This window comes from Capsella rubella, unplaced genomic scaffold (genome assembly GCF_000375325.1).
Source record: "Capsella rubella cultivar Monte Gargano unplaced genomic scaffold, Caprub1_0 scaffold_1, whole genome shotgun sequence".
Taxonomy (NCBI): domain Eukaryota; kingdom Viridiplantae; phylum Streptophyta; class Magnoliopsida; order Brassicales; family Brassicaceae; genus Capsella; species Capsella rubella.
In genome coordinates, this window is record NW_006238923.1 from 4,334,160 (window position 1) to 4,361,108 (window position 26,949).

The following is a 26,949-nucleotide window of genomic DNA, read 5'->3' on the forward strand; positions in this document are numbered from 1 at the left end:
CACATTACTCTTCTTCTCTATAATGCAAGATGAGCTCAGTTCTGTCCTGAACAACCACCTTCTTATTTTATTTTTTCAGTTGTGTTTGGTTCACAAACTTGCAAAAACCCCACAAATCTGGTTTATTCTCTGTTCATGGGTAGTTCTTGAATCTGTGATTCTTTCTTCTTTTGTCGTTTCTTGGAGAGTGTTGACTTTGGTCGGTAGATTTTTTTCTTCTTTCTTTCTAGCCGTTAAGGATGACTTAAATAAATGCAGAAGCAGCTCAAAAGTTTTAAGCTTTAGCTCAATCCCAAGAAAAAAATCAACCGTTTAGTTTCACATTTCGGTTCATAAATGCTGCTACTTGTTCTTGATTCTGGTGTTGAAGGACGGATCCCAATTTGGAGCTCAAGATTGTAGATTATCAAACCGGGTTCAGTTTCGGGTTCGGGTTCGGATCCTGAACCGAGAATGTCATTTGGGTAGACGCCTTTATCAGCTGAACATGAGAAAGGTTCATCTTTTTCTGGTTTTGTTAACTCTCACCTACATTTCAGCTGCTCGCTCTGATACAATCAATGAGCGAGACGTTTTGCTTCAGTTCAAAGACAGTGTCAGTGACGATCCGTACAACAGCTTGGCCTCTTGGGTCTCCGACGGCGACCTCTGCAACAGCTTTAATGGAGTCACTTGTAACCCAGAAGGTTTCGTGGACAAAATCGTTCTGTGGAATACAAGTCTCGCCGGAACCCTATCTCCGGGATTGTCAAATCTGAAGTTTGTTCGAGTTCTGACCTTGTTTGGCAACAGGTTTACAGGTAATTTACCGTTGGATTACTCAAAGTTACAAACTTTGTGGACGATTAATGTTAGTTCGAATTCGTTGTCTGGTTCAATCCCGGAGTTTATTGGTGATTTGTCTAGCTTAAGGTTTCTCGACTTGTCTAGAAATGGTTTCTCTGGAGAGATTCCGGTTTCTCTGTTTAATTTCTGTAACAAGACCAAATTTGTTTCACTGTCTCATAACAATCTCTCTGGATCAATCCCTGCTTCAATCGTGAACTGTAACAACCTTGAAGGATTTGATTTGTCTTACAATAATCTGAAGGGAGTGTTGCCTCCTAGGATTTGTGAAATTCCGGTGCTTGAGTATATCTCAGTGAGAAACAATTTGTTATCTGGTGATGTCTCTGAGGAGATACCTAAATGTCAGAGATTGCGTCTTGTCGATTTCGGAAGCAATTTGTTCCATGGATCAGCGCCTTTTGAGGTTCTTAGATTCGAGAATATAACCTATGTCAATGTTTCTTGGAACCGGTTTGGTGGGGAGATTGGAGAGATAACTGATTGCAGTGATAGTTTAGAGTTTTTGGATGCTTCATCGAATGAGTTAGCCGGGAGGATACCTACTAGTGTAACGGGGTGCAAAAGTCTCAAACTTTTGGATGTGGAGTCTAACAAGCTGAATGGGAGTATCCCGGGAGGTATCGGGAAGATGGAGAAACTCTCGGTGATCAGATTAGGTGATAATTCTATAGATGGGGAGATACCAAGGGAGATTGGAAATTTGGAGTTCCTACAGGTTTTGAATCTGCATAATCTCAACCTCATTGGTGAAATACCAGAGGATATATCCAATTGCAGAGTACTTCTTGAACTGTAAGTTCTAATTATTGTTCAATTCTTGTTACTGTATTTGATTTCTGAATCTCACATTGTTGTAAAATGTTTTGTTGTTGTTGGCAGAGATGTTTCAGGGAATGATTTAGTAGGAGAGATCCCTAAGAAGCTATTAAACTTAACAAACCTAGAGATTCTTGATCTGCATCAAAACCATCTCAATGGAAGTATCCCATCTGATCTTGGAAAGCTCTCCAGAATCCAGTTTCTTGATCTTTCACATAACTCGCTCTCAGGGTCAATCCCATCTTCCCTCGGGAATTTGAATACACTAACGCATTTTAATGTCTCCTATAACAATCTCTCCGGTGTTATCCCTCATGTTCCAGTGATGCAAGCTTTTGGATCTTCTGCATTTTTGGACAACCCTTTCCTCTGCGGTGATCCACTTGTAACTCCCTGCAATTCACATGGAGCTGCAACAACATCCAGAAATTCTAATGCTCTAAGCATTTCAGTTATCATTGTTATTATTGCGGCTGTTGTTATCCTCTTCGGTGTCTGTATAGTGCTTGCTTTGAATCTAAGAGCTCGTAAAAGGAGGAAAAACGAAGAAATACTTACAGTTGAAACCACTCCTCTGGCGTCTTCAATTGACTCTTCTGGTGTGATTATCGGAAAACTTGTTCTTTTCAGCAAGAATTTGCCATCAAAGTATGAAGATTGGGAGGTGGGTACAAAAGCTTTGCTCGACAAGGAAAATATTATTGGCATGGGGTCGATTGGATCAGTTTATAGAGCATCTTTCGAAGGAGGGGTTTCCATTGCAGTAAAGAAGCTTGAGACTTTAGGAAGAATCAGAAACCAAGAAGAGTTTGAGCAGGAAATTGGACGGCTTGGAGGTTTGCAACATACGAATCTGTCTTCTTTCCAAGGTTACTACTTTTCCTCAACTATGCAGTTGATTCTCTCTGAATTTGTCCCTAACGGTAGCCTCTACGATAATCTACACCTAAGAATCTACCCGGGAACCAGCTCAAGCCATGGGAATACCGATTTAAATTGGCACAGAAGATTTCAGATTGCTTTAGGGACCGCAAAAGCGCTCTCTTTCCTTCACAATGACTGTAAACCGGCGATTCTTCATCTCAATGTTAAGTCCACCAACATTCTTCTAGATGAAAGATATGAGGCAAAGCTATCGGATTATGGACTAGAAAAGTTTCTTCCGGTTATGGACAGCTTTGGTTTGACTAAGAAGTTCCACAACGCAGTGGGGTATATTGCTCCCGAACTAGCTCAGCAGAGTTTGAGAGCAAGTGATAAATGCGATGTGTATAGTTATGGTGTAGTTCTTCTTGAGCTGGTTACAGGTAGAAAACCAGTGGAGTCTCCATCAGAAAACAAAGTCTTGATCTTGAGAGATTATGTGAGGGATTTATCGGAGACTGGTTCGGCTTCTGATTGTTTTGACAGAAGGTTGAGAGACTTCGAAGAGAATGAGCTTATTCAAGTCATGAAGTTAGGACTGATTTGTACGTCGGAGAGCCCATTGAAGAGACCGAGTATGGCTGAGGTTGTGCAGGTTCTTGAATCAATCAGAAATGGATTTGGATCATGATGAGTAAAGATTGCATAGAAAATGTGCAGGGTAGTATTTAGAGCTTAGAAAGTGGGGTTTAAGGGGAAATAAGTTATTCTTTTGGATTTTGGTGATATTCCGGTTTAGGCTTACATTTGTTCAATGAAATTGTTAGTCTGGTTAACACAATACCAAACCGAGTTTTGACGAATGTAGATAAGCATTTTCAATCTTGAGATTTACATGTTATACAAACTTTTCTGATACGGTTCATAACTACAAGCACATCTTTCTCAGACAAATTACTGATACAGAATCTAAACCATCCTGGTTCAATACAATGACAACAGGACCCTGGTGTTACATTGATCTTACCAATATTCAAGAACTTGTTCCAAAGCTCAATCTCGCCTCTCTCGCTGTAAGAAGACATCAATCCTCTCATATCTGCCCAACAAAACAACCCTCCATTGCCTCTCATGCACTCGATTCCTAAACCTTTCAATCCTTTTACAAACTCTGAGTAGATTCTCTTTAGTCTCTGCCTACTGGTTTTTACATATGTTTGAATGAATTCCGGTTTGGAGATTGCGGAAAGGAGCAAATGTTGGGATGGCGATGACACCGGTGAGAGCGTTGTGAGCTTTCTCGAAGCTGCTAGAATGTTCTCATTGAAGGAGTATATGGCGCCAGCTCTGAGTCCTGGAAAAGACAAGTCTTTTGACAGATCGTACACGATGTGAACTCTTTCCTTGTCAAGATTCTCTTCTGTCTCAGCTATATCAGCTATAGTGACAAATTCTGCTTCTTCATCTCCGTAGATCGAACAAGCAAATATCTCGTTGGAAATTATATGAATGTTTTTCTCCCGGGTGAAGTCCAGAAGAGCATAGAGATTTTCTCTGCTCAAGAGAGTTCCCATGGGATTGGAAGGGTTTGAGATTATGATTCCGCGGACTCTCACACCGCGTTTCTTAGCTTGAGAGAAACTCCGTTCAAGCGCAGTCACGGATATATTGAAATTATCAGAACTCCTGCAAGGAACGTGTATGATTTCAACTCCGTTTCGCCATTTAACATCCACATTGAATCTGCAGAAACCGAACAGCTTTAAAGCTACAGACTATTAGTATTCTTATGCAGCCAGAGAGAGTCAAGCAATAAACTGAAATCGTTACCCGGGAGAGCACGGCGTTGGAACAAGGAAAGCGTTTCCAGAATCAGCTAAGCAGAAGGAAAGAATCTCGATAGCTGAAGCTGCACCAGAAGTTAGTACCAACTGCGATGGATCAAAGGTAACAGCATTCTTGGTTGCTTCAGACATGAGCCTTGTCACACCCTGTCTCCAATATAAATGAGAAATCCACATTCGATAAAAAACAAGAACTTAGAAGTATCCAAAAGCAGTAGACAGTAAAGCATGATCAAGAACAGATAGTAAATTTCGAATAGTATGCTAAAGAATTTGAAAATCTACACCTCCTTCAATATTTCATTTGTATCATAATTGGGTCAATGAAAGGTAAAAAATTTAGAGTTGAAAAGAAAATAACCATTTTGAGCTCCATGAGTCCATCAGGAGGCTCATATGAAGCAACCCCACTGAAACGCACTCCAATTGAAGTTTGAGAAACCCAATCCAAGCTCAACTGTAAAAGAAGAACATATTGTAGATTATAAAAAATCAGAGAACCACGAAAGAAAAAATCGAAACTTTTGATCTTATTGGACCTTGTTCTGAGCTAAACCAAGCTCGATGATGCCATCAGGGTTACCCGACTCGTCATACGGATCCTCCTCGACCCGTCTCAGTCCCAGGTGATACGGCGAATCCCCACCTTTGAGGATACTATTGGCCCGAACCGAAACAGAAACGTGAGCCCCGGAATTTCTCGGCGTGATATTGACCCGAGAGAGAGACCTGGACAACCCATTAAGCTCCGATTGAGTCGGACTCGAGGAACCCGAGTTGTTGGCAGAGGAGGCTGAGTTCTGAATAGCCGGGTCGGATTCGGGTTCGTCTATCCGGTTTCGTTTGAGATAAAACTGGAGAAAGTAGAAGAAAGCACAAGGAATTACAGAGCCCAAGACTAAACCACCACGGCCTTGAACCACTCCTTGTAAAGGCACGATCACTCTCATCACGGTTGTTCGCCGCCTTTCCCGGAAGATGTCTCTGAATCGTGTGTATCCCTCCGGCTCCGGTAGATACCGGCACGGGTCATTATACCCAACTCATGCGAACAACGGAAGCTTAGAGTGAGTTTTAGAAACCAGGTCGGGTAAATGGATTATCGGGTCAGCGGCGAACTAAAAGAACACAGAGAGAAGCTTTGATAATTGTTTAGTACGAATTTTCTGATGTCGTTGTTTGGAATTTTTTGGTAGTGGCGTTGATTCGTTGCTTGCTTCAAGGGTTTTGATTCTTTTAGTCGTTGAGATTTTTTTGGAGGGAGATGAATGTAAAACTACCATGTTACCCTTTAGTCTTCATCCTCCGCAACCACAAGCTACAATGACCCAAATCGGATATACATTCCACTTTTTTTTTCTTTCTTTTTTTATTTATATCGAAAGAGAAAAGGAAATAATCGATCATCATAAACTGGGCCTTTCAAAGGCCTCTGGTAACTCTAAAACGGTGCGTTTTTTTTTATTGTAAAAAACTCGGTTTGGACTAGCCTAACCAGACTAAACCAGATCAAAACGCAGTCGTTTTGGGGTTGTTTTGTTGAGTCGGCCTGAATTTGTTGGATGCGACGAGAGCAGACAGACAGATCAAAATAAGTCGGAAGCTGTTGCTTCGTCGGGTCGCCGTCGCCGATTAAATCTCCGACGAAGGTTAGTAATTTTATTGTTGTAACCAATGTGCTAACTTCGATTTTGTCCCATTGTGTTCGTTCTGAGATTTCACAACCCGAATTGATCTCTCATCTTCGAATTTTGTTTTTTTTTTTTTGTATTTATGATTGATCGGTCAAAAGCTCAAAATCTGGATGATGGTTTGAAGTCTATATAAGTATTTTTGTGTGTGTGCAGTTCTAATAAAGAGAGGGGGGAGGGGGAAGAAGATGGATCAAGGAAGGCAAGTATTTTCAGTTGATCTTCTGGAGAGATATGCCACAAAGAATCGTGGCATGATTACATGTATGGCTGCTGGGAATGATGTCATTGTTCTTGGTACTAGTAAAGGATGGATTATACGCCATGATTTCAGAGTTGGGGGTTCTAATGGTATTTTCAATTCTCTCATCTCCCTTTTGTTTCTTAAATTTCAGTGGTGAAAGTTCAGTTTTGTGAGAAAATTAGTCAAATCTTTTTTCTTTTGGATGTAGATATTGATCTCTCTGTTGGTCGAACCGGGGAACAATCGATTCACAAGGTTTTTGTTGATCCCGGTGGTAGCCATTGCATTGCTACTGTCACTGGTGTTGGAGGAGCTGAAACGTTTTATACTCATGCTAATTGGCTTAAGCCGCGTGTGTTGAGCCGCTTTAAAGGTTTGGTGGTTAATGCTGTGGCTTGGAATAGGCAACAGATTACTGAAGGTTATGTTTTTAGTGTTATATGATGAGTCTATAATTTTTTCTATCTCTCCGTTCTCACATGGATTAATATTGATGATTTTGTTTGTTTTGTCTTTCCCTGAATTCAGTTTCTACTAAGGAGATCATTCTGGGCACTCAGGATGGGCAGCTATTTGAGATGGCCGTGGATGAGAAAGACAAGAGAGAGAAGTATATCAAGTTTTTATTTGAACTTGAAGAACTTCCAGAGGCCTTCATGGCTTTGCAGGTACCGACATTTTATACCGAGTTGAAATTACTTGTTTCCTCCATTGGATTTGCTATTCTAACCACTGTCTTTTATTGAAACTAATGTGTAGATGGAAACGGCTAACATAAGCAGTGGGATGAGGTACTACGTGATGGCTGTAACTCCCACTCGACTCTACTCATTCACCGGGATTGGAACATTAGAAGTAAGCTAAATTCTCTTCTGCTATCTGATGAATTATGGACCCCGATCTTATGAATAATATAGGAACATTAAATGTCACGATCGTAGAACTAACTTCTTATTATGAAATGGGAGCATTAGGAGGTTAAGTGGAAGTTCACAATATATTTATTGAAGATGATCCAGTTTATTGGTCGATATGGTTGGGCTGTCAAATTCATACATGATTGTCCCTTCCTAATTTCAGATATCACATCAGAAAATTGGATCTAACATCTTACTTTTTAGATCTGTGTTGCTTTCAAATCTGTTATCTCTGGCAAATGTGGATTAGCTTTTCTTATGTTCAATGTCTAACTTCTAAGTGTTTACTCCAGTCTGTTTTTGCTAGTTATAAAGAACGTGCAGTTCATTTTATGGAACTTCCTGGTGAAATACCAAACAGGCAAGCTATTAAGTTACCTTAGGCTCATTTTGCGTTTGAAAGACATTACAAAGTGTAATTCTGCTCTCTGAACATATAATGTTTTATCGTCTTTCAGCGAACTACATTTCTATATAAATCAACGAAGAGCGGTGCATTTTGCATGGCTTTCAGGAACAGGAATTTATCATGGTGGCCTAAATTTTGGAGCTCAGCACAGGTAGAATGATAGTGTACTTATATGGCTATGTCCCTCTGAAATACTTATTGGGATCTTTCTTTTTGTTGCTCACTTTCATATCTTTTGGTTCCTTCATTCTGTAATTTGATTTTAACTTGTTGATAGTTATCCAAATGGTGATGAGAATTTTGTGGAGAACAAAGCACTCTTGGACTACTCAAAACTGAGTAATGGCACTGAAGCAGTCAAGCCTAGTTCAATGGCACTCTCTGAGTATCATTTCTTGCTTCTTATTGGGAATAAGGTTAAGGTATGTTTGGACAGATGAAAGGTGATACTTTCCCCGTGTATGTACTTAGTTTGATATGGCTCATATAAGTGCTTTGTTTCATAAGTGTGCTTACTTTCTGGTTTCTGCATTCCTTCAATGCGGGGGTAGGTTGTGAATCGGATAAGTGAACAAATCATAGAAGAGCTCCAGTTTGATATAACGACAGATTCAGGTACGAGGGGCATAATTGGACTTTGCAGCGATGCTTCTGCTAGCATTTTCTATGCATATGATCAAAATTCGATATTCCAGGTCTGTTTTGTTGTTGGCTTAGTCGTTTATAATGATAGTAAAAGTGGCTGAGGGAGTTTTTCTAACATCTTCTGCTTTCACTTCTTATTTGGGATTTGGATATATTCTTTAGGTTTCTGTGGTTGATGAAGGCCGGGATATGTGGAAGGTTTACCTAGACTTGAAAGTCTATGCTGCAGCTTTAGCAAACTGTCGTGACCCTCTTCAGAGAGACCAAGTTTATTTAGTTCAGGTGATTCTTGACGTCATCTTTAAGTTAATAGGCATTGGCTTTCATGTCATAGGTGTCATATCTACAAATCCTTTTATTATCGTATTATTGCTGTCGCCTGCCTATAGATACTTGTCAGAAAGAATCTCTCTTTTGATTATTTGTGGATTGGGCATCTTCTGTTGTAGGCAGAAGCTGCATTCACCAACAAGGAATATCTGCGAGCAGCATCATTCTACGCCAAAGTAATTTCTAGTTCCTCTGTTTTACTTTGTTCTTACTTGATGTAATTCATCATTGACGTGGTACTATGTTTTCTTTGCAGATCAATTACGTAATATCTTTTGAGGAAGTCACTTTGAAGTTTATTAGTATAAACGAACCGGTAAACATTTATGTTTGTATCTTTGCTAGTTTTAATTATAGGACATAAATAATCTCTAATCCAGTGTGCGCTGTTCAGGAGAGAGAAACTGTGTTTACATGTGGGCTTCAATTTTTACTGTCTTATGTTCCTTGTGTGATTGCAGGAAGCTCTGAGAACATTCTTGTTGCGGAAGCTTGATAATCTTTCAAAGGATGATAAATGCCAGATAACCATGATATCTACATGGGCAACTGAGCTATATTTGGACAAGGTCTAGCTTTTGTTGTCTTTGTTCTCACTTCACGTTTAACATATATTTAGAAAAAAATTATGTCATCTACATCTAGTATTCCCTATTCTTCTTATTTATATCCCCCCAGTTTTCTTTCTGACTTTTTGTGTCCTGTTTTTTGGTCTCGTGTTTGTTGAATGCTAAATTAGATTAATCGGCTGCTTTTGGAAGATGACACTGCTATAGAAAATCGTGACTCTGAGTATCACTCGGTCATTGAAGAATTCCGTGCTTTCATGAGCGACTGCAAGGATGTATTGGATGAGGCAACCACAATGAAACTTCTGGAAAGGTAATTCCACAAGTATCCCAGGCGATCTATTAAATTATATCCCTAAGACAGTGAGCACTTGGACCTTTATAGTGATGTTGTATTATTTTGTGGAATAAGCTATTCTCTTAAAAGAAAGTTTTCATCACATCTCCTAGGATGTCTTGTTTACAGTATAAGACACCACCTTTCTTCTTCTTTTTTCTTATCTCTTTTTTCCTTCTCCTGTAGTTATGGTCGGGTTGAGGAGTTGGTATATTTTGCAAACTTGAAGGAGCAATATGAAATTGTAGTTCACCATTATATCCAGGTTAATGGCGTGATAAGTTTTCTTTTCATACTTGATCCATATAGAAAATATATCTTACTCAGGATTGATCAGTTGACATTATGAGTTTCATATTTATCCATTAGCAAGGAGAAGCAAAGAAAGCATTGGTGGTGCTCCAAAAATCTTCAGTATCAGATGAGCTTCAGGTCTGTAAATATTAGCACTGGGTCTTGTGATATCATGTAATCTCCCAATCTTTGTTTTGTCCTGTAAACCAGAATATATTTTGCTCACTGCAGTATAAATTTGCGCCGGAGCTTATTATGCTTGACGCATATGAAACTGTGGAAGCATGGATGGCCAACAAAAATCTTAATCCAAGGAGATTAATTACTGCAATGATGCGCTACTCAAGCGAACCTCATGCAAAGTAATGGCACACTTCTCAACTATATGTTTATTCATGTTGTGTTATCAATTTCTACAATAACTCCTAAAATCAAAATGCAGGAATGAGACACACGAAGTCATAAAATATCTTGAGTTTTGCGTCCACCGTTTGCATAACGAGGATCCAGGGATTCACAATTTACTTCTCTCATTATATGCCAAGCAGGTTTGGTTGGTTTTCGTCAACAAATTTTCTTTGATTCCTTATAACTTTAGAACATGTAACTAACTGGGAAGCAACGTCTAGGGTTACTGTCCATTTTTCTTCTTTTTCACTTGTATGACTGTGACTAAGAAGTTTCTGGAGGGCTACGTAATGGTTTTATTTTTCTTATCCTATTAGGAAGATGACAGTGCTCTCCTCCGTTTCCTGCAATGCAAATTTGGGAAAGGACGAGAGAACGGTCCCGAATTTTTTTACGATCCCAAATATGCTTTGCGCCTCTGTCTCAAGGAAAAGAGAACCCGTGCCTGTGTCCATATCTACAGCATGATGTCTATGCATGAAGAGGCGGTAGCACTTGCTCTTCAGGTAATAATTCTATTAATAAAAAATCATCCATCTTTCAAATTCCTTCTCCTAAGATTCCGAATTCGCCACATTCTATGATGCCAATATGTCTCAGAAAGGTTGGTTGACCATTTTAGTCCGAATTTTCTTCTGGTTGTGGTTGAAAACAATTTTTGTTTTACAGATTGATCCAGAGCTTGCCATGGCTGAGGCTGATAAGGTTGAAGATGATGAAGACTTGAGAAAGAAGCTGTGGCTGATGGTTGCAAAGCATGTTGTCAAGCAGGAAAAGGGAGCTAAAAGGGAAAACATAAGGAAAGCCATTGCCTTTCTCAAGGAAACTGATGGTCTTCTGAAGATAGAAGATATTTTGCCTTTCTTTCCGGACTTTGCCTTAATTGATGACTTCAAGGTTAGTCATCTTTTCCTCTTTTCCAGACACACAAACACTCTGTCTTGGACCTAACAAGTTGCTTCTGCTCTCTTGTTATTTTCTTCAAACTCCTCTTGCAGGAAGCGATTTGCTCATCTCTTGAGGATTACAACAAGCAAATAGAACAATTGAAAGAGGAGATGAATGATGCCACACGTGGTGCAGATAACATTAGAAATGATATCAGTGCGCTAACTCAACGATATGCTGTAATCGACCGTGACGAGGAATGCGGGGTATGATGATCCTAAGAATTAATAGTCTTTATCTATTGTCTAGCTATCTATGATATATATAGATTGGAATCAAATTTTCTGAAGCACCAAAATTACCAGTAGAGCTTATTATTTTCAATATGTTACCAGGTTTGTAAACGTAAAATCTTGATGATGACCGGGGATTTCAGAATGGCACAGGGACATTCTTCAGCTGGACCGTTAGCTCCTTTTTATGTCTTTCCTTGTGGGCACTCTTTCCATGCACAGTGCCTGATCACACACGTCACAAGCTGTGCACATGAAGAGCAAGTAAATTCCTAACCATGAGTTCTCTCTGTATATTAGATACTGCAAATTTAGTAATATTCAGTTCGTTTAGAGTAGTACGATTTGCTGTACCTGTAGCTTAGTTCGTAATTTTCCATGTTAAAATTGTGATTCCATTTTTTTGGATTGGTTATCCAAAAATCTGTCTAGGCCGAGCATATACTTGATCTGCAGAAGCAGCTGACATTGCTCGGAAGCGAAAGCCGGAGGGATATAAATGGTAACAGATCTGATGAACCCATAACAAACACAACTACTGCAGACAAGGTAGGGACATTCGTTTCATTTTTCTTTTCCTTTTTATTTTATATCTTTTCTTAACATGTTTCTATGGCTTGACATATATTATTTTACCTTGTGGCAGCTTCGATCAGAGCTAGATGATGCTATTGCCAGCGAATGCCCATTCTGTGGAGAATTAATGATCAATGAGATCACTTTGCCTTTTATAAAACCTGAGGATTCACAACATTCTGCTTCATGGGACCTCCGACCACAGACCAACTTAGCAAACCAAAGGACCATTTCTTTGCCTGTTTGATTCATGTCACCCAGTGATTTCTTCTTCAGCTAGCTTCGGATTGTGAATTTGATTTTGAGTGCTGTATTATTTGTGTAATATTATTATTAAACATGCTTCTGGAGATACATACATTAAGTTGTTTCACCTACTCGTGCCTCTGTAATCTAAAATGTTCTCTTGACTATTTTTTCGATATGAAAGATACTTTTGTATTCCATGATTTTGCATCAGTGACGCGATTCTTCCTCGGCTTCAAAATCTTTTTCTGCAGATATTTTCTTGGCCAGAGCCTGCTTGGTCCAGCGCTTCAAGTCATAAGCTCTCTTGAAAGGCTTCTTATCCTTGGTAAGTTTCCTCTTTGTAATGGCAATTGCAAGATCGTTTGGGAACAAAGTTTGCCAGACAAAGGCGTGGAGAAGCGTGGAGACAAACAAAATGCAGACCATCGCTGTAGATATGAAGGAAAGAGTGAGTGCTAGAGCCCTGCTGGGGTAACCAGGTACTGCCTCTGCATACTTTATTGTTGCTACTGATGCTGTTGTCATAGGAAAAGTATATGACCACCACGCTACTGAGAACCTGCATACAACTCCTTAGCCACTAATTTGCAACAACACATACTTTGACTGGAAAATATATAAACCCGAGTTTGACTTACTTGAATCCCGTGAAGAAATTGATCCGTGCGACAAGGGAGATGTATAGGAAGAGTGCAATAAAGAAGCAAGTTCTCGAACATCCATCAAATTGGCCATATATCGTGTTCCAAGCGATACTTGCTGCTGAGGGGGCAGCTATGAACATAGAGTAAACAGGATGAAGCTCTTTAGGCAGAGCTTCACTTGTGGGAAGTCTCTGATATAGTGTTACGAACAAAACCAAGTAATGTGCAAACCCAACTGCCCATAGAAACTTAGCTACTTCACTCCATCCAACTTTTGAAGCTAAGATGGCCCCAACGAAATTCCCTACAACAGAAAGGTGAGAAGATGGGTTTGCGACTTTGCATAGTCTTCTTTTCCCTCCTGAAAGCCATTGCCCATAGATCTTTAGCTCGAGTAAGAAATAAGGACCCATGAAAACGCACCAAATAGCGGGATGGAGGTATTTTCGGTTTGAGGAGAACACGGGAGGTACGCTCAGGGCTAGAAACATGCAAACCACCCAAGGAGCAAAGAAGAAGTTGACTCGGACCGGATGAAAGTACTCTCTTTTGACAGCTTCGAAGTAGAAGATGCATTTGAGTATGTAAGTGAAGGACACAGAGAATAAGGCTACCAGTGACAATAGCCATACAAGTAAGTTAATCAATGGTGTGATGTGTAAAAAGTTTGTCGCGGGACTTTTCGCCAGGGCAAGCCACAAGACAGCTTGACTGCTAAGTCCTAAACAGATACCGTAGCATCCAATCGGGAACCTTAGAAGAAACGGCCATTGCTCCTCTTTTGGAAGCAGAATATCTTCATTGTCCTGCAAGAGAATACAATTGGAACTAAGTCATTGAGAATTGAAGAGAGAGAGAGAGATAAAGAAGAAGAGTTGTTACCTTGACTTCATCCAATTCGGGTCCTCTAAGAGCAGCAAAGTATCTTCCTGCAGAAACATTTTCATTTATAGAATCATCTTTGGTCTCACCACCTTCAGTTCTTAAAGAGTTCTCAATGTCTCTCTCCCTTATTATAGAAGGCAATAGAGATTTTTGTTTGCTGAGCGTAGATTTGGTCCTAAACATACTGAAATCTGCTTTCCGACCATCTCCACCGTTGATGATTCCACCTACTTCAAACCCGCCAAAGCTACGACCACTCCTCGGTAAACTCTTTTTGTCATCTTTTTCTCTAGATTCTCTGTTGAGCACAGAGAAACCAGTCTCTAGTGAGACCTGTCTGCCGAAACCTCTGTATGGTCTTTGTTTCCCTCGGTTTGGTCCTCTGTAACCAGAAAATCTCTTGTTGTTGTTATCTTGCTGTTGCGGTTCTTGCTCTGCTTCTTCTTCAACTTCATTGATGTCGGCGAAATTGGAATGAGCATTTGATTGTTTCCTCTCCATTGATCAGAGTTAATATGATACTTGAGAAACACAGGAGAAGATATTTCTTTTTCTCTCGAATGCAGAGGAAACATGTTGATGTATATAGAAAGAAAGATGCAATGGAGTAAGTTTAAAAAAAGCAAAGTATGTGGTTAAGGAGAAGAGATCACGAGAGAGCTTGTTGAATGGTGTGGTTTAAATGTGTGCATGTGAGAGCCAATACTTTCCTGGAAAGTTTCTTAGGTTTCTCGTGAAAATGTTTCGATCCAAACAGCTTGGAAAAAGAGAGACGATGACAAACCACAGATAGGAAAAGGCCGTTCCCTTAGTCACGACTCACGAGACTCAAATTGCAATAACCAAAATCAAATTGCATTTTGCTTATTTGCTCATCTTTCTTCTACCAAAACAAAACTTGAATCAGTTAAGTTGGACTGGTTCGGTTTAGTTAATTCGATTTATGTTTGCTCCATTCGTTTGGTTTTGATGTCTCGTAACTGATGAAACAATTCACAACTACAATGTGAGGTTTTGAAGTGGTTATTAATCAAAGCCAATTCGTTGCCTGTAGCCAACTTAAGTAAAACCTATCAACATTTGTTTGCATTTACACGACAATGTGACGTTACATTAGATGTCAAAAAAAAGAGTACGTAAACACACATTCTTAGGTATATATTTGAATTATGATCTTACATAAACAAACATATGTGAAGTAGAGAGAGAACATGTGTTTCAATCGTAAAGGCCTATAGGTTTGAAATATTGGAAAAGGGATAGAAAACAAAAAGAGTGGAGCTACCAAACATATGTGGAGAAGTAAGAATAGCATATATTCTTCTTCTTTATTTAAGAGATTTTGTTTCCATGGATTTTGGTCCCTTTGTTTTGCTTTACTTTTTCTCTTTATCCAAACAAAACAAAAACCTTTGAATCAATCACTGAGACAATACAAAAGTGATAATAAAATCAATGAATAGGCTTCGCATGAATTGGACCAAAAGACAAAACTCACATAAGCTGTCATAATCTATCTCCCTCTCTTTTCTCTCCTCTTATTTTCTTTTCTTACACTTTCTTGAAAACGAAAAGCAAAATATAAACATAAATTCTTGAAGAAAACTTGGTTTTTCCAATTAACACGTTAGACTTGTTGTATAGTTGTATAAACAACAATTATGAGAACGAAACCACAACAACCTGGATTTTGCCTACATTTTATATGAAATGAACTAATGAAGCATGTAATATATAACTACCCCTATTGATTAATATAACACGTTTAGTTTAAGTGTTACCACCTTAAAATGTTAGCTATATTGGAACACACATTAACAAGCTGTAAGTCTAATGATAAACCTTAACCCTACATTAGCTAAAACATCAATATCATATTTATCAAACCTATTTAATACTGACTACATTTTTGGATGCATGTTTGGTTCAGCCTTTGATTACTCAATTATAGTCAACAATAAGATGTGTTTGTGTTTGTGTGTCTTTATGCCTAACATTTTTCTTTTTTGTAACAAAGAAGGAAACTCTTCTGCTAAACACATTAGTTTTCAGATCAAAATAGTAGATCTCAAATCATTATAAGAATACAAATCTTACAAGTGAAATAATGAGCAAGTTGACATAAAAAAGAGCAAGTTGACAAAAACAAAGAAGGCAAGTTGCTAACAATTATATTAAAAAAAAAAAAAAAGGAAAAGGAAAAAAAAATATGTATACATTACCAAACAGATGAAAATGCGATTTCGCCTAACTGAAGAAGAACTCAAATCAGAAGTGGAAAGAAATTTAGTATTTTTAACTTTTTTTCATCACTATGTTTCGATAATTTTGGTAACACCAACTATAAAATAAAACATAACAGTACAAGAACAAAATAACAAATTTAAAACAAAGGAAGATAAAATAAAATATACAATCTTATTTCCTTTAATTATGCCCCCTACTTTTTCACTTTTGTTATAAATATATATATATATCCCCTCTTTTTTTTTCCATTTCATATCTTTTCCCCAATCTCAACCATTTACAATTAAATTGATTTGTCCCCTCTCTCAAAACGAACCAAACCGGTTCAAAAACAAATAGCAGAATTCCAAAGAATCAAGAAACTAAACCGAAAAATTAAAAATTAAAAATTACTTCACCGGTTTAAAATCCAATATCTTTCTTTTTCTTCTCACTTTCTATTTTCACTTCTGGTTAAGCAATTTGGATCTCTTCCTAGCTTCGCTATAGAGAACCACTCCCATAATGGTGACGCCAAACCCGGCAATCCCCATCACCGTGACTGGATTCCTAAATATCAGAACCGAAACTCCGGCAGCCACCGCGGCTTTCCCGTTCCCCAAAACCTGCAATGTGAGAGCACTTGTGTGCTTTGTCACCAAGAAATTTGTCAAGTTCACTAAATATGCCACTGTCGCATTCCCGGCTAGCAAGAAGATGATCAGTGGATCCGTCCTCGCCTTTTCTATTAGGATTCTTAATACGTTTCCTTCTATGTATAGTGTGAATGGTAGTAAGATACAAGCCGCCATTGGAGCCATGTATAGCAATAGATTCATCGAATGCAGCTTCTCTGATTCCGACGTCAGAATTATCCCCTACAACAACATTCACAGAAAATCCGGTTCAACCAAACCACGAAATAACTGGATTCAAACTCAGATTCCGTGAGATCCAAAACTAGATTCAGACGCAATTGAATCATACCCATGATAAACCAATACTATAATGTAAAATTCAAACAGAGACTGAGCTAAACCGGACTCAGTTCTGTTCGAAACCAAATTCCAGATTTGACACAATTAAACCAAATTCGGACAGATTTTAAAGAGAGATGTGTTGTAATAAAACTGAAATTGGAACACAGTTTCTATTGGTACTAAACCCGAAAATTCAAACCGATATTTACTGTTACAGATTTAAGAATTTAATACCTGGACGACGGATTTGAGAGCTCTGCCGGCGGTGGAAGCAACACAGATGAGGAAACCAAAGAGATGAAAAGAAGGTTCAGAGTTAGAAGCAAGAACGATGCCGGAGACGACGGGAAGAAGAGCCAAGTAAACTTCAGTGGACTCTGTTTTACAGGTAATGAGAAAAGAGAACACGGCGGTGAAGAAGGGCGTGGTGGCTCCAATGGCTTGATTAAACGAAACAGGGATGTAACGCAGCGACGTGTTGCCGCAGACGACGGAGAGACAAAAGATGGCAGATAAAGAGAGGATCTTCAAGAACTGACGGCGAGATAAGATGTGCTGACGTGGAACGATACCGGCGATGTTGATCACGGCGGAGCTGTAAGCGGCGCAGGAGAGCATGTGAGTCATGGTGAGGAAGATAGGGTAACGGAAACCGTAGTAGAAGAGGAGGTATTTGTTTAAGAGGAGGACTCCTATGTTAGAGCCGAACCAGGCTGCGATTATAGACGCCGTGAGGATTGCTGGAGATACGGTGGGGGAAGAGAGGAAGAATGGTTTGAGAGGCGAGGAGTGTGGAGGCGTTCCGGGGATGTCTACGATGGTTGGTGCGGGGGTTGCGGCGGCGTCGAATCTAGGATTGCTCATCCGCCGCGTTGTCCATGATTGAGCTTCAACCATTTCTTTGGGAGTAAGGGCAAAATGGGAATAATGAGTTTTTTCTTTTTATCTTCTCTAGAGAGAGAGAGAGAGAGAGAAAGTGTGAGTTTATTTAATCGTTTTCTGGTGAGGATCGAGATCTGAGAGTGAGGAGGAAGGAAGAAGAAGAAGAGGGAGAGATAGAGATGAATCGGACGGTGGAAATTTAGATTTTTAGCTGTAAAGGTATTGGGTGATATCAGCCGTTGGATCTTTATAGTTGGAGGGAATTGTTTTTATTTTAAAATAAATAAAAAGGAGAAACAAATACTTATTATAAAAGGAGAAATAAAAATGAAGATTCGAAGTCTTTTTGTGTTCGGAGAGACTCTCTAAGCCATATGAGTCAGAAGTGTCGGTAGTAGGTCCACGTTTGAGATCCAATTGGAAGCAATCCTCTATGACGCACGCCCACCCTAATCACGTAATTAATCACTCACTACTAATTTATTAGCCTCTCTTTTCAAGTTTTGTTTTCTTTAATTATTGTCCCTCAATACTAGCCCTGGGTAAAATATTCGTTAGATTCGCTTCGTTTCGATATTCGTTTCGATTCGATTCGAAAAATTCAAATATCTATAAGATATTGAACCGAAGCAAATATGAAAATCTAGTATTCGTAAAAACCGAAGCAAATAACAAATATTGAGTTTTTTTTAGTACCGAATATCCGCTTCGCTTCGTATATTTATATATATGTATAAATATAAATTATTATATAATACATATAATATATATGATATGTGTATTTATATATTTGGGTATATATCTGATATGCCTATTATTCAAATTATTATATTTTGGCTCGTTGGGTTTTTTTTGTTGCTAAATGTTGTTTTTAAACAAATAAAACTTTACTAGAAAAATCATTATTAAAAATAAAATGTGAGAATTCTATGGACGGTGGTTACATTTCCTTCTTATTTTGAAAATATGTCAAATAACAACCTCTAATATTTTATATTTTGCACTTTATATTTATGTACTATATATTTTTTGTTTAAAACAAAAATTGGATGGGTCGAAGCGAAGCGAATCAAGTAATTCGCAAATATTACGAAAATATTCGAATATTCGAAGTTCCGAATACTCGAAAATTTACGAATCGAAGCAAATAGCAAAATCAACTATTCGATCGAAGCGAAGCAAATAACAAATATCACAAATTTTCCGAATATTCGCTTCGTGCCCAGGGCTACTCAATACACTAGTAGTTTTATACAGTAGTTGGAAAAACACACTGCCCTAATGTCATGTCCTAATTCTTCTAGACTAGAACACGCCAAAATTATTATTAAACATCAGTAACAAAGATGGAATAAGTCATATGTGTGTATTTATAATAATATAATATGGTTAAATCAAAAGAAAATGGTGTAAAGATATATATATGGGATTTATCGTAACATGTAAACACCAAATGCGTCGGTGTTGACAGAATGGATAAAGCGTATAGTACAAAACAAATGAAATTAAACTTTAGTTTTCGGTTTTGAAATACTATACCATATAACATGTTATATTGTTATTTATAGTATTTTATGTAATGACGAAATGATTCAGTGTGTAGGTGTATATGTGTAATATTGATATGATGATGCCAATGCCAAACGAAGTAGTAGATCTCATAAAAGAAAATTCGTGTCACAACATCATTTAGCTTAATCTCTCGATTATTTACTTGGTCGATTTGTATACTAAGGATGTTTCATTCTGTTTCTCTAGATTGAATCATCCACTACATTATTGGTTTATATATCACTTTTGTTTTGTCAACATTTGTTTATACTAATATTTACGAATAGTCGAATATGTATATGTATGTTTAGATTTTAAAAGATGCATTTTAAAATTAATTATATTGACAATAGTACATTTTAATAAAGGTGGTCACAAATACCAAAATCAAATCAGATCTATCAAGTAATAACGCGATTTTTTCTTTCTTTTGAGCCAGCATTAATCACGCATTGAGTTTATTATTGACTATATGAATGACTATGGAACTGTATATGTATATATATGTCATGTCATGTGCACATGACAAATCTTCAAGTTTATCTAATTTCTATCAATCAAAGTTTACTACCAATTATGGTAAAAAATAAATTATAAAACGGGATTTTGGCCAATAGAATGCAATATTCTTCGCAAAAATAAATGCTACTTTCTGCAAAAAAAAATTCGCCTTGTACTGGTTAAATCAATATGAATACTTTTATTACACTTGCCATTTTGCCAACTGATCTCATGATACCATGCGATTGCTAATAATATCCAAAGGTAAATAAACAACTTGCACACCGTGGATTTTTAAAACTAAAATATCCTTAATGCGAAATATATTGTATGTATAAACATGATGTGAATAAAAAAAATTGATAAGTTCATTAATCAAATTACAAATTTACAAAACGAGAGAAACTGTTCGTTGACAGAAATGAAAAAGAGAATTGTCCCACATTGACAAGGAATCCAAACACGAAAGATATAATTATTTGTTTCTTTTTTTTTGGTATTATACGATATGAAGTGCATCTATCAATAAAATCATTTTTATCGTTATCACATCAATCCATAATACCCCCATTTCTCTTATAGCACGTAAGCGTGTTTATTATATGTGGAGATCAGATTTCAAATTATATGATTTATATAACACTAATACATGGAATTACCAGTTATCAATCAATTATCTACTACTAATAGATAAAAATCAACAATCCAATACCACACATAAATCATCAAGGTAAGATAATATTAAATACTGGAGAGTGTGGGATAGGTAAGAACTATCTTTACTTAGAAGGGACCAGTAAAACTTTACCTAAAATACTCAAAATGTCTTATTTTGTAAATTGCCTTGAGACAAATCAAATGATTACAGCACGTCACTTAAGTAACAAAACTTAATTCCAATGATGATGGATGTCTACGTATAATAATAATGCTTATGATATCAAATCACCTAACTAGCTAATCCTCTTATTTCCCATTATTAAATATTTAAGTAACTACATAACTAAATAAATTAGTATGTATATTGACCACATAAATTACATACGAATTGATGTCTAAAGTTTGATACTAACTTCTCTGTCTTTATTTTCTAAGTTACAACAAAACAAGCAAGAACAACTTAACTCTTTTTCGTTTTTTATTCTTTTAATGTAAGAAACAATTAAATAACATAGTATATGATGATTGCCACTGGCAATGTAAAGAAAGATTATATGATATAAGAATAGAGTCCTTATAGGACATCACATGTTCTTGGTTTTCAAAATTCTATGATTTAGTTACTCGTTATGAGTTTACAAGAATAAATAATGTGGGGCAGATTATTGTAGGAACCATTTGTTTCCATGTGCGACCCAATTCTAGTAGGGCCAAATAACAGTGGGAGCTAAAAGCTAGTTTGCATTAGGGCCATGACAACGATACATTATCTTAAACATTTGGTTAATACAAAAGTTATCAAAAAAGACAATTCATATGGCTTCGCCCGGGTTCGAACCGGAGACCTTCAGTGTGTTAGACTGACGTGATAACCAACTACACCACGAAACCTTTTGACCTTTGATAGATTTACAAATTATATCTACTTGTCGTTTCTGGATTAGCCTTACCTTACTGTCGTCGTCGCTCTTCGCCGTATTAGAACAGTACATTTCGTTACACACCACACAAAGGATTTGGTACGATACAAAAAGGTTCTGTTGTTTTGATACAAACATGAAATATCTAAGTTTTGATACAAAACAAATGTTCAATTGTTGCTACAAAACGTCACTGTCTTATCAATTTGTTGATTGTTATATTAAACCTTACTGGTCACGAAATCGCTGTTTGTAGCTTCCCATATAACAGTGCCATCACAAGTACAAAGCTTTTTGTAGTTTTCTCCAACTCCTGCGCTTCTAGCTATCACTGCTGCGGTCAATCCTGGGCCTGACTTATTATCCTCGGTCTTGTAAACCACTACAGCTCGCCCAATAAGATCCGCAACCTTGAGCTTCTCTTTCTTTCCCGAATAAAAGGCTTCCCCGTTCTTGTCTGCCTCTAGTGTTCCCAGGTCTCCCAATGCCTGACAGAGGAAAACAAAAGACAAATATAGCTTTTGAGTTTTTATAGGTTTGTGAATTGTGATGATATTATCGTGATTTTTAGAGTAAGCCTACCGACCTCTGTGCCAGTATGATCTTGAAACGGATTGTACAAGTTCCCCGTGCTGGCTGCTCCCTTTGTGAGATCTCCATACTCATTAATAGTCCAGCTGTGGGTTCCGGGAGACAAACCAGTAAAGTTGGCTTCGATTCTTGCAAGTTCCATACTGACCTGAGCAAATCGGACCACCCCGAAAATGTCAGGGCCTTTGAATTCCGCAACTGCAGCTGAGACTAAGAAATCTGCCAAACACATCACAAAGTTGAAGTAGCAAATGAGAAAATAGTCATCTATGAAAGACAGGACACGTAATCGTATAGTTAAATAACCCCAATCCAATACTTCTAATGAATCAGAATAGAACAAAGTGGCGGCAGTGTATCAAAGAGTGATTCACAGGTCAAATCCCAATGTAAATTTTCTTATCTTGTTTACTCCCATCATGAGCTGAGATAAGATATCTTAATTGTTTTGACTAGCAAAATAGTCTTCTAAAACAAAAAAGCAGAAGAGATATCTAACCTTGAGGAACACCTTGTCCAATTAACCGAGCTTTTCGACCTGTTTGCTCCAGAGCTTGGGTCATAGCCTTAACAGGGGAAGATCCAAGAATCCTCACAACTTGGTTGGACAAATCCACCTCCACGTTTTCAATCCCTATTAAAGATCACATTTCCATAATAAGCCGCAACAACAGAGTAAATCATAACCAAACAGACGATAAATAAAGTCCTATTTACTAACCTTCAATGGTTTCTAATTTGTTCTTTACAGCATTAACACAACCCTCACATTTCATATCCACCATATACTCAGTCTGGGAACAACAACAACAACATATTAAATTAGAGACACACGCCAAAAATTCTCAGTAGCTCAATCCAAAACAGCTTTATCAAATGATTTGTACTGGAAAGAGAGAGAGAGACTTACAAGGAGCTGAGGCATGACTCGATCCTCCTGCAAATCAAATTCAGCTACTTAAGTACCAATAAGAAAGCGAAAAAGGTAAAATTGGAAAAAGGGTAATTCAAAGTTTGAATCTTTTAACGGAAACCTGAGGGAGATTACGATCAGAAGTGAGAGCAGTCGTCATGGGAGAGCTAACGAAGCTTCGTGAAAGTCCTAAGCCACGTGGAGACGATCGGGAGAGGAAGGAGAAATTGAGAGATTGAGATTTGGGGTTGGTAGAGGAAGAAGAAGAAGAAGAAGGAGAGGAGAAAGCGATCGCGATGGGAATCGCAGAAGCGGCGGCTACGACGGCTGAAGTCGTTGCCACTGACCTCAGAATTGATGCCATTTTCTTGCTTCTTCAGCTTTTGCGGCTTTTTATTGATTTCTGACCCTTCACTACAAATCTTTAAATTTATCACTTTTATTTAATCTGTGAATAACATTTGTAAATACGGAATTACTGATATAATTAACGTGTTAAATATGATGGTTAGTATAACAAAATTCATCAAATATATATCTTCACCTAATTTGTGAACAAAATCAATGTACAATAATTGTTGTTACTAGAAACAGTTAAATAAAACAAATTACACGTTTTATCCAAAACCAGGAGGGAGTTCAGGGTCTTCTTCATCATCACTACATGCTTCTCCTTTGTTTTTTTCTTCTAAAGCTCCTTGGATCAGCTCTTGCTTCTGTTTACTCGCTGGACTGGTGTTGGAATCAGCTCTTGATTTTGGGACTGGTGTTGAAATCTTATGTTCCACTTCTCTAGAGGATGATCCGCATTTCTCGCCTCCCGGGTTAGCTAGTGTAGCGTAGACAGATTGTACGGTTTCTCTGATTTCATTCTTCATCCCATCCTCTGATCTTATTATCCCCCATAACCCATCTGAGAGCTGGCTCAGCATCTTGCTCCTATAAGCAAATAATTCAAATTCTTTAGTAATGCTTGTCATAAATAGTTACAACAACAAGAGTCAAGCTAGATAGCCTCTTAACTAACCCGACTTCTTTGAATATCGCATCAGAGAGTTGCCTGGTTTTCATATTTTGAGCACCTGATCGTTTTAAAGCTGTTGACTCCTTGACAACTGAAATCATCTTGTTTCGTAATTCCTCCTGCAATCCAGTTCCCACTTTTAATAGTCAGAACACAATGGCAATACATGCAGTCCAGAAGAACAAATCGCAAGATGTTTATCCAGCTGAGAAGTAACCTTCACTCTATATAAAAGCTCTACTAAGTTACGGAATTGACAATGCCAACTCGATGGATTACTCTAAAGACTCCTCAGAGATAATGAACAATATTTCAGCTACTGGTAACTAGACTAACCATTAAACAGTTCCCAATAAGTAAATACTGATAAACAGCCGGGAGAATCAGCCATAAGCCCATAGCTGTGATCTAACACTTAAAAGAAAACTCTCTCCTCTAAGATCTGATTCAGCTAAGAACTACTTAAGGCAATTTGGTAAACTCCCCAATTCTCCAAATCATCAACGGTTTGCTTACTTCCACGTCTCTAAAGCATCTTCAGATACACTTATCCCAAATCAAGATCAATGACCAAACTAACTTTTCCTATATAAACGATCGGAATCATCCCACATCAGCACAAATCTTCCCTGAGACGAAGCTAATCAACTAAAACTATCACCAGTGACAACATTACAAAACAGTAAAGAAAACATAGCAAAAGATCTCAGATCACTCAGACCCGAGTAGCTAACTGAGTAAAGTACCTAAAACCAATCATGGAGGATTGAGCTCAGTCTATATGAACTAAAGGAGCAAACTTTGCATCGAACTTTTAAAAAAAATATACTAATTTCTCAATTGTATTCGCTAATACTCATGTCAAACTAAGTAAACATTCCAATTTTATGAATCGAGAGACTATAAAAACACTAATTAGAGATGCAAATCCGAAGACAGGAAAAGAAAGAGAAATTAGGGTTTACGTTATCCTTAAGGCGGCGTATGATCTTGAGGCGGAGACGGTCAAAATCGCCGTCGTCCTTAAGCTTTTCTACAACTTCCTCTTTGCTTATCTTCCTCGCCATCGCCAATCTTCTCCTTCCTTCCACTGGATTTTTTTTTTTTTTTTTAATCTTAAAGTCAATTTATTAGTTACGGTATAAGTGATATACACACGGATAATTTTAAATTTTTGTTATTAATCTTTATTTACTCCAGAGGGGAAATATATTACAGTAGTAAGAAAATTATTACAAAATATCATGAAAAAAATAGCAAAAACTATAAAAATAATTTTTTTATAATCCAAAGGAAATATTATGAAAAAAATTTGGACAGAAAAGGGAAGTTTAAGCTAAATAATATAGCACTAGTATTATTTTTATGGAACATATCCCTATAAGATGGAAGTGTCACACCTAATCTAGTCCTTTATTCATTAAAAATATCCACCGATTATTGCAAAAATCATCATTTTTAGTATATTTCGAAGTGTCCCGATTTTACCAAAAACGATATATATATAATATATGTATATATATATATATGTATATATATTTCAAGTGTCCGCGTCATCATTCGCAATTTGGACTCCATATTGGCCCCTATATGATATTTTGGAATATTAAACCCTTCTTATGGTTGAGCAAATTGTGATTAACGAAATTTTGTGTTACCAAATCATTAAATTTTTATACGTACGTACGTCGCTTGAAAAAGCTATCGTGATTACTAGCTTTCAACATTTGTTGATCTTTTTGTTTTGTTTTTGAAAGAGTACATATGATGATCTTCTTCATGTATAACGTAATTTTCCATTTATCTCTTTAGTAGCCCTATTTTTCTTCATGCAATGATATAAACTATAATATTGTAGTTATAAGACCCAACATTAAAAGTCAGAGAAACAAAATCGCTCAGAAATTTAAGTTGAGATTAGAATGATGATAAGATTTATATATTTTTTAGTCCTGATTTCACATATCTTATACGACTATATACATGCTTAACTTTTTACTGATTATGATCTAAACAAGAGTATCATATTAAAGTATACGTTAGCCAACAACGATTAGATTTGCTCTGTAGATCGTTAGACATTTAGTATTATATGTAAATCGGGTCATTGTCCCCGAAATAAGTGCGATCGATTATGTTACCAAACGTTTTATTTAGACGCCATGCATGATGCACGCAATCATGTCTAGCTAGTGAAAATTTTAATCAAACATATATATATATATATAGTATCATCCTTAATTAGTACTTTTTTTTTTATTTCTGTGTGCACAGCAATGAAATTGACATAAACTCTTAAAATAACCAATTTTTTCGTTGATGGAAAAGCAAGTACCGCAAGAATATAAATATAGGGCCTATGATTGATTATATGTGTTCTAGGCGGCCTAGCTAAGAATTGATTAATGTTATTTCGGTATCTTTTGGCAAACTAGAAGATGACATATATATAATTGACTTTTTAATATTGCAATTTGCAAGTTACCGTTCGAGTAGTGAAGTTTTTCACACATACTAAACAGTTAGCTAGATAATTAACAACAATACATATGGCCTATAAACTCAAAAAAAAAAAAAAAAAAACAAGATGAAAAAGTCAATATATTTACAGACGAACATAAGAGTAGTAAAAAATGCTAAGAAATTAATTGAAACAGTTTTTCCTTTCTTACACAAGAAATGTATTTGAAACTGTTTTTGCTCTTTCCTTTGGATTTTTACATTATTGTTAAGTTAAAAATCATTTATCAAATTCAGGAACTTACTGTCGGATGAAACACATTTTAAATGTAAATTTCCTTGCGTAACTATATATTAATCAATTATAGCCACTAAATGTACAGCACTCAGATGAATAAATCGTTTAAAATGCCTTCCAAATTCAATATTTTTAATCTTTTATAATTAGTATCACTCACTCAATCGTATCTTTCGGAGATTTTAATG

General features: G+C 37.1%; 7 protein-coding genes and 1 non-coding gene across 8 annotated transcripts; 2 read left to right on the plus strand and 6 right to left on the minus strand.

Moving 5' to 3' along the window:
* Positions 1-10: 10 nt before the first annotated feature.
* Positions 11-3,422, plus strand: LOC17899173 (probable LRR receptor-like serine/threonine-protein kinase At1g12460). The gene is made up of 2 exons (XM_006303085.2): positions 11-1,641; positions 1,729-3,422. The coding sequence occupies exons 1-2, from the start codon at positions 488-490 to the stop codon at positions 3,221-3,223; spliced, it is 2,649 nt and encodes an 882-aa protein (XP_006303147.1). The 5' UTR covers positions 11-487; the 3' UTR covers positions 3,224-3,422.
* LOC17900636 (probable aminotransferase ACS10) lies at positions 3,396-5,594 on the minus strand. The gene is made up of 4 exons (XM_023789294.1): positions 4,916-5,594; positions 4,738-4,833; positions 4,363-4,523; positions 3,396-4,275 (listed from the first exon to the last, which is right to left on the minus strand). The coding sequence occupies exons 1-4, from the start codon at positions 5,324-5,326 to the stop codon at positions 3,411-3,413; spliced, it is 1,533 nt and encodes a 510-aa protein (XP_023645062.1). The 5' UTR covers positions 5,327-5,594; the 3' UTR covers positions 3,396-3,410.
* A 323-nt stretch (positions 5,595-5,917) lies between these two features.
* Positions 5,918-12,418, plus strand: LOC17899113 (vacuolar protein sorting-associated protein 18 homolog). Its single transcript, XM_006306622.2, has 24 exons — positions 5,918-6,025; positions 6,224-6,418; positions 6,520-6,732; positions 6,840-6,979; positions 7,071-7,166; positions 7,522-7,589; positions 7,687-7,788; positions 7,915-8,059; positions 8,189-8,332; positions 8,445-8,564; positions 8,732-8,788; positions 8,869-8,928; positions 9,074-9,181; positions 9,352-9,494; positions 9,705-9,783; positions 9,888-9,950; positions 10,044-10,174; positions 10,255-10,360; positions 10,538-10,726; positions 10,890-11,117; positions 11,219-11,374; positions 11,504-11,665; positions 11,834-11,950; positions 12,048-12,418. The coding sequence occupies exons 2-24, from the start codon at positions 6,256-6,258 to the stop codon at positions 12,222-12,224; spliced, it is 2,967 nt and encodes a 988-aa protein (XP_006306684.1). The 5' UTR covers positions 5,918-6,025; positions 6,224-6,255; the 3' UTR covers positions 12,225-12,418.
* Positions 12,417-14,313, minus strand: LOC17896839 (guard cell S-type anion channel SLAC1). Its single transcript, XM_006304649.2, has 3 exons — positions 13,753-14,313; positions 12,865-13,676; positions 12,417-12,785 (listed from the first exon to the last, which is right to left on the minus strand). Exons 1-3 carry the CDS (start codon positions 14,254-14,256, stop codon positions 12,434-12,436), a joined length of 1,668 nt encoding a protein of 555 aa, XP_006304711.1. The 5' UTR covers positions 14,257-14,313; the 3' UTR covers positions 12,417-12,433.
* A 1,841-nt stretch (positions 14,314-16,154) lies between these two features.
* Positions 16,155-17,992, minus strand: LOC17900719 (probable sugar phosphate/phosphate translocator At1g12500). The gene is made up of 2 exons (XM_006305121.2): positions 17,196-17,992; positions 16,155-16,859 (listed from the first exon to the last, which is right to left on the minus strand). Exons 1-2 carry the CDS (start codon positions 17,856-17,858, stop codon positions 16,446-16,448), a joined length of 1,077 nt encoding a protein of 358 aa, XP_006305183.1. The 5' UTR covers positions 17,859-17,992; the 3' UTR covers positions 16,155-16,445.
* Positions 17,993-21,372: 3,380 nt separating this feature from the next.
* On the minus strand, positions 21,373-21,446 carry TRNAV-AAC. Its single transcript has one exon. It is a non-coding gene; the product is annotated as a tRNA-Val (tRNA).
* A 124-nt stretch (positions 21,447-21,570) lies between these two features.
* Positions 21,571-23,376, minus strand: LOC17899036 (copper chaperone for superoxide dismutase, chloroplastic/cytosolic). Its single transcript, XM_006303648.2, has 6 exons — positions 23,101-23,376; positions 22,977-23,003; positions 22,788-22,860; positions 22,566-22,700; positions 22,062-22,285; positions 21,571-21,963 (listed from the first exon to the last, which is right to left on the minus strand). The coding sequence occupies exons 1-6, from the start codon at positions 23,341-23,343 to the stop codon at positions 21,697-21,699; spliced, it is 969 nt and encodes a 322-aa protein (XP_006303710.1). The 5' UTR covers positions 23,344-23,376; the 3' UTR covers positions 21,571-21,696.
* Positions 23,377-23,487: 111 nt separating this feature from the next.
* Positions 23,488-25,101, minus strand: LOC17898094. The gene is made up of 3 exons (XM_006303760.2): positions 24,969-25,101; positions 24,007-24,122; positions 23,488-23,918 (listed from the first exon to the last, which is right to left on the minus strand). The coding sequence occupies exons 1-3, from the start codon at positions 25,068-25,070 to the stop codon at positions 23,597-23,599; spliced, it is 540 nt and encodes a 179-aa protein (XP_006303822.1). The 5' UTR covers positions 25,071-25,101; the 3' UTR covers positions 23,488-23,596.
* Between the last annotated feature and the right edge of the window lie 1,848 nt (positions 25,102-26,949).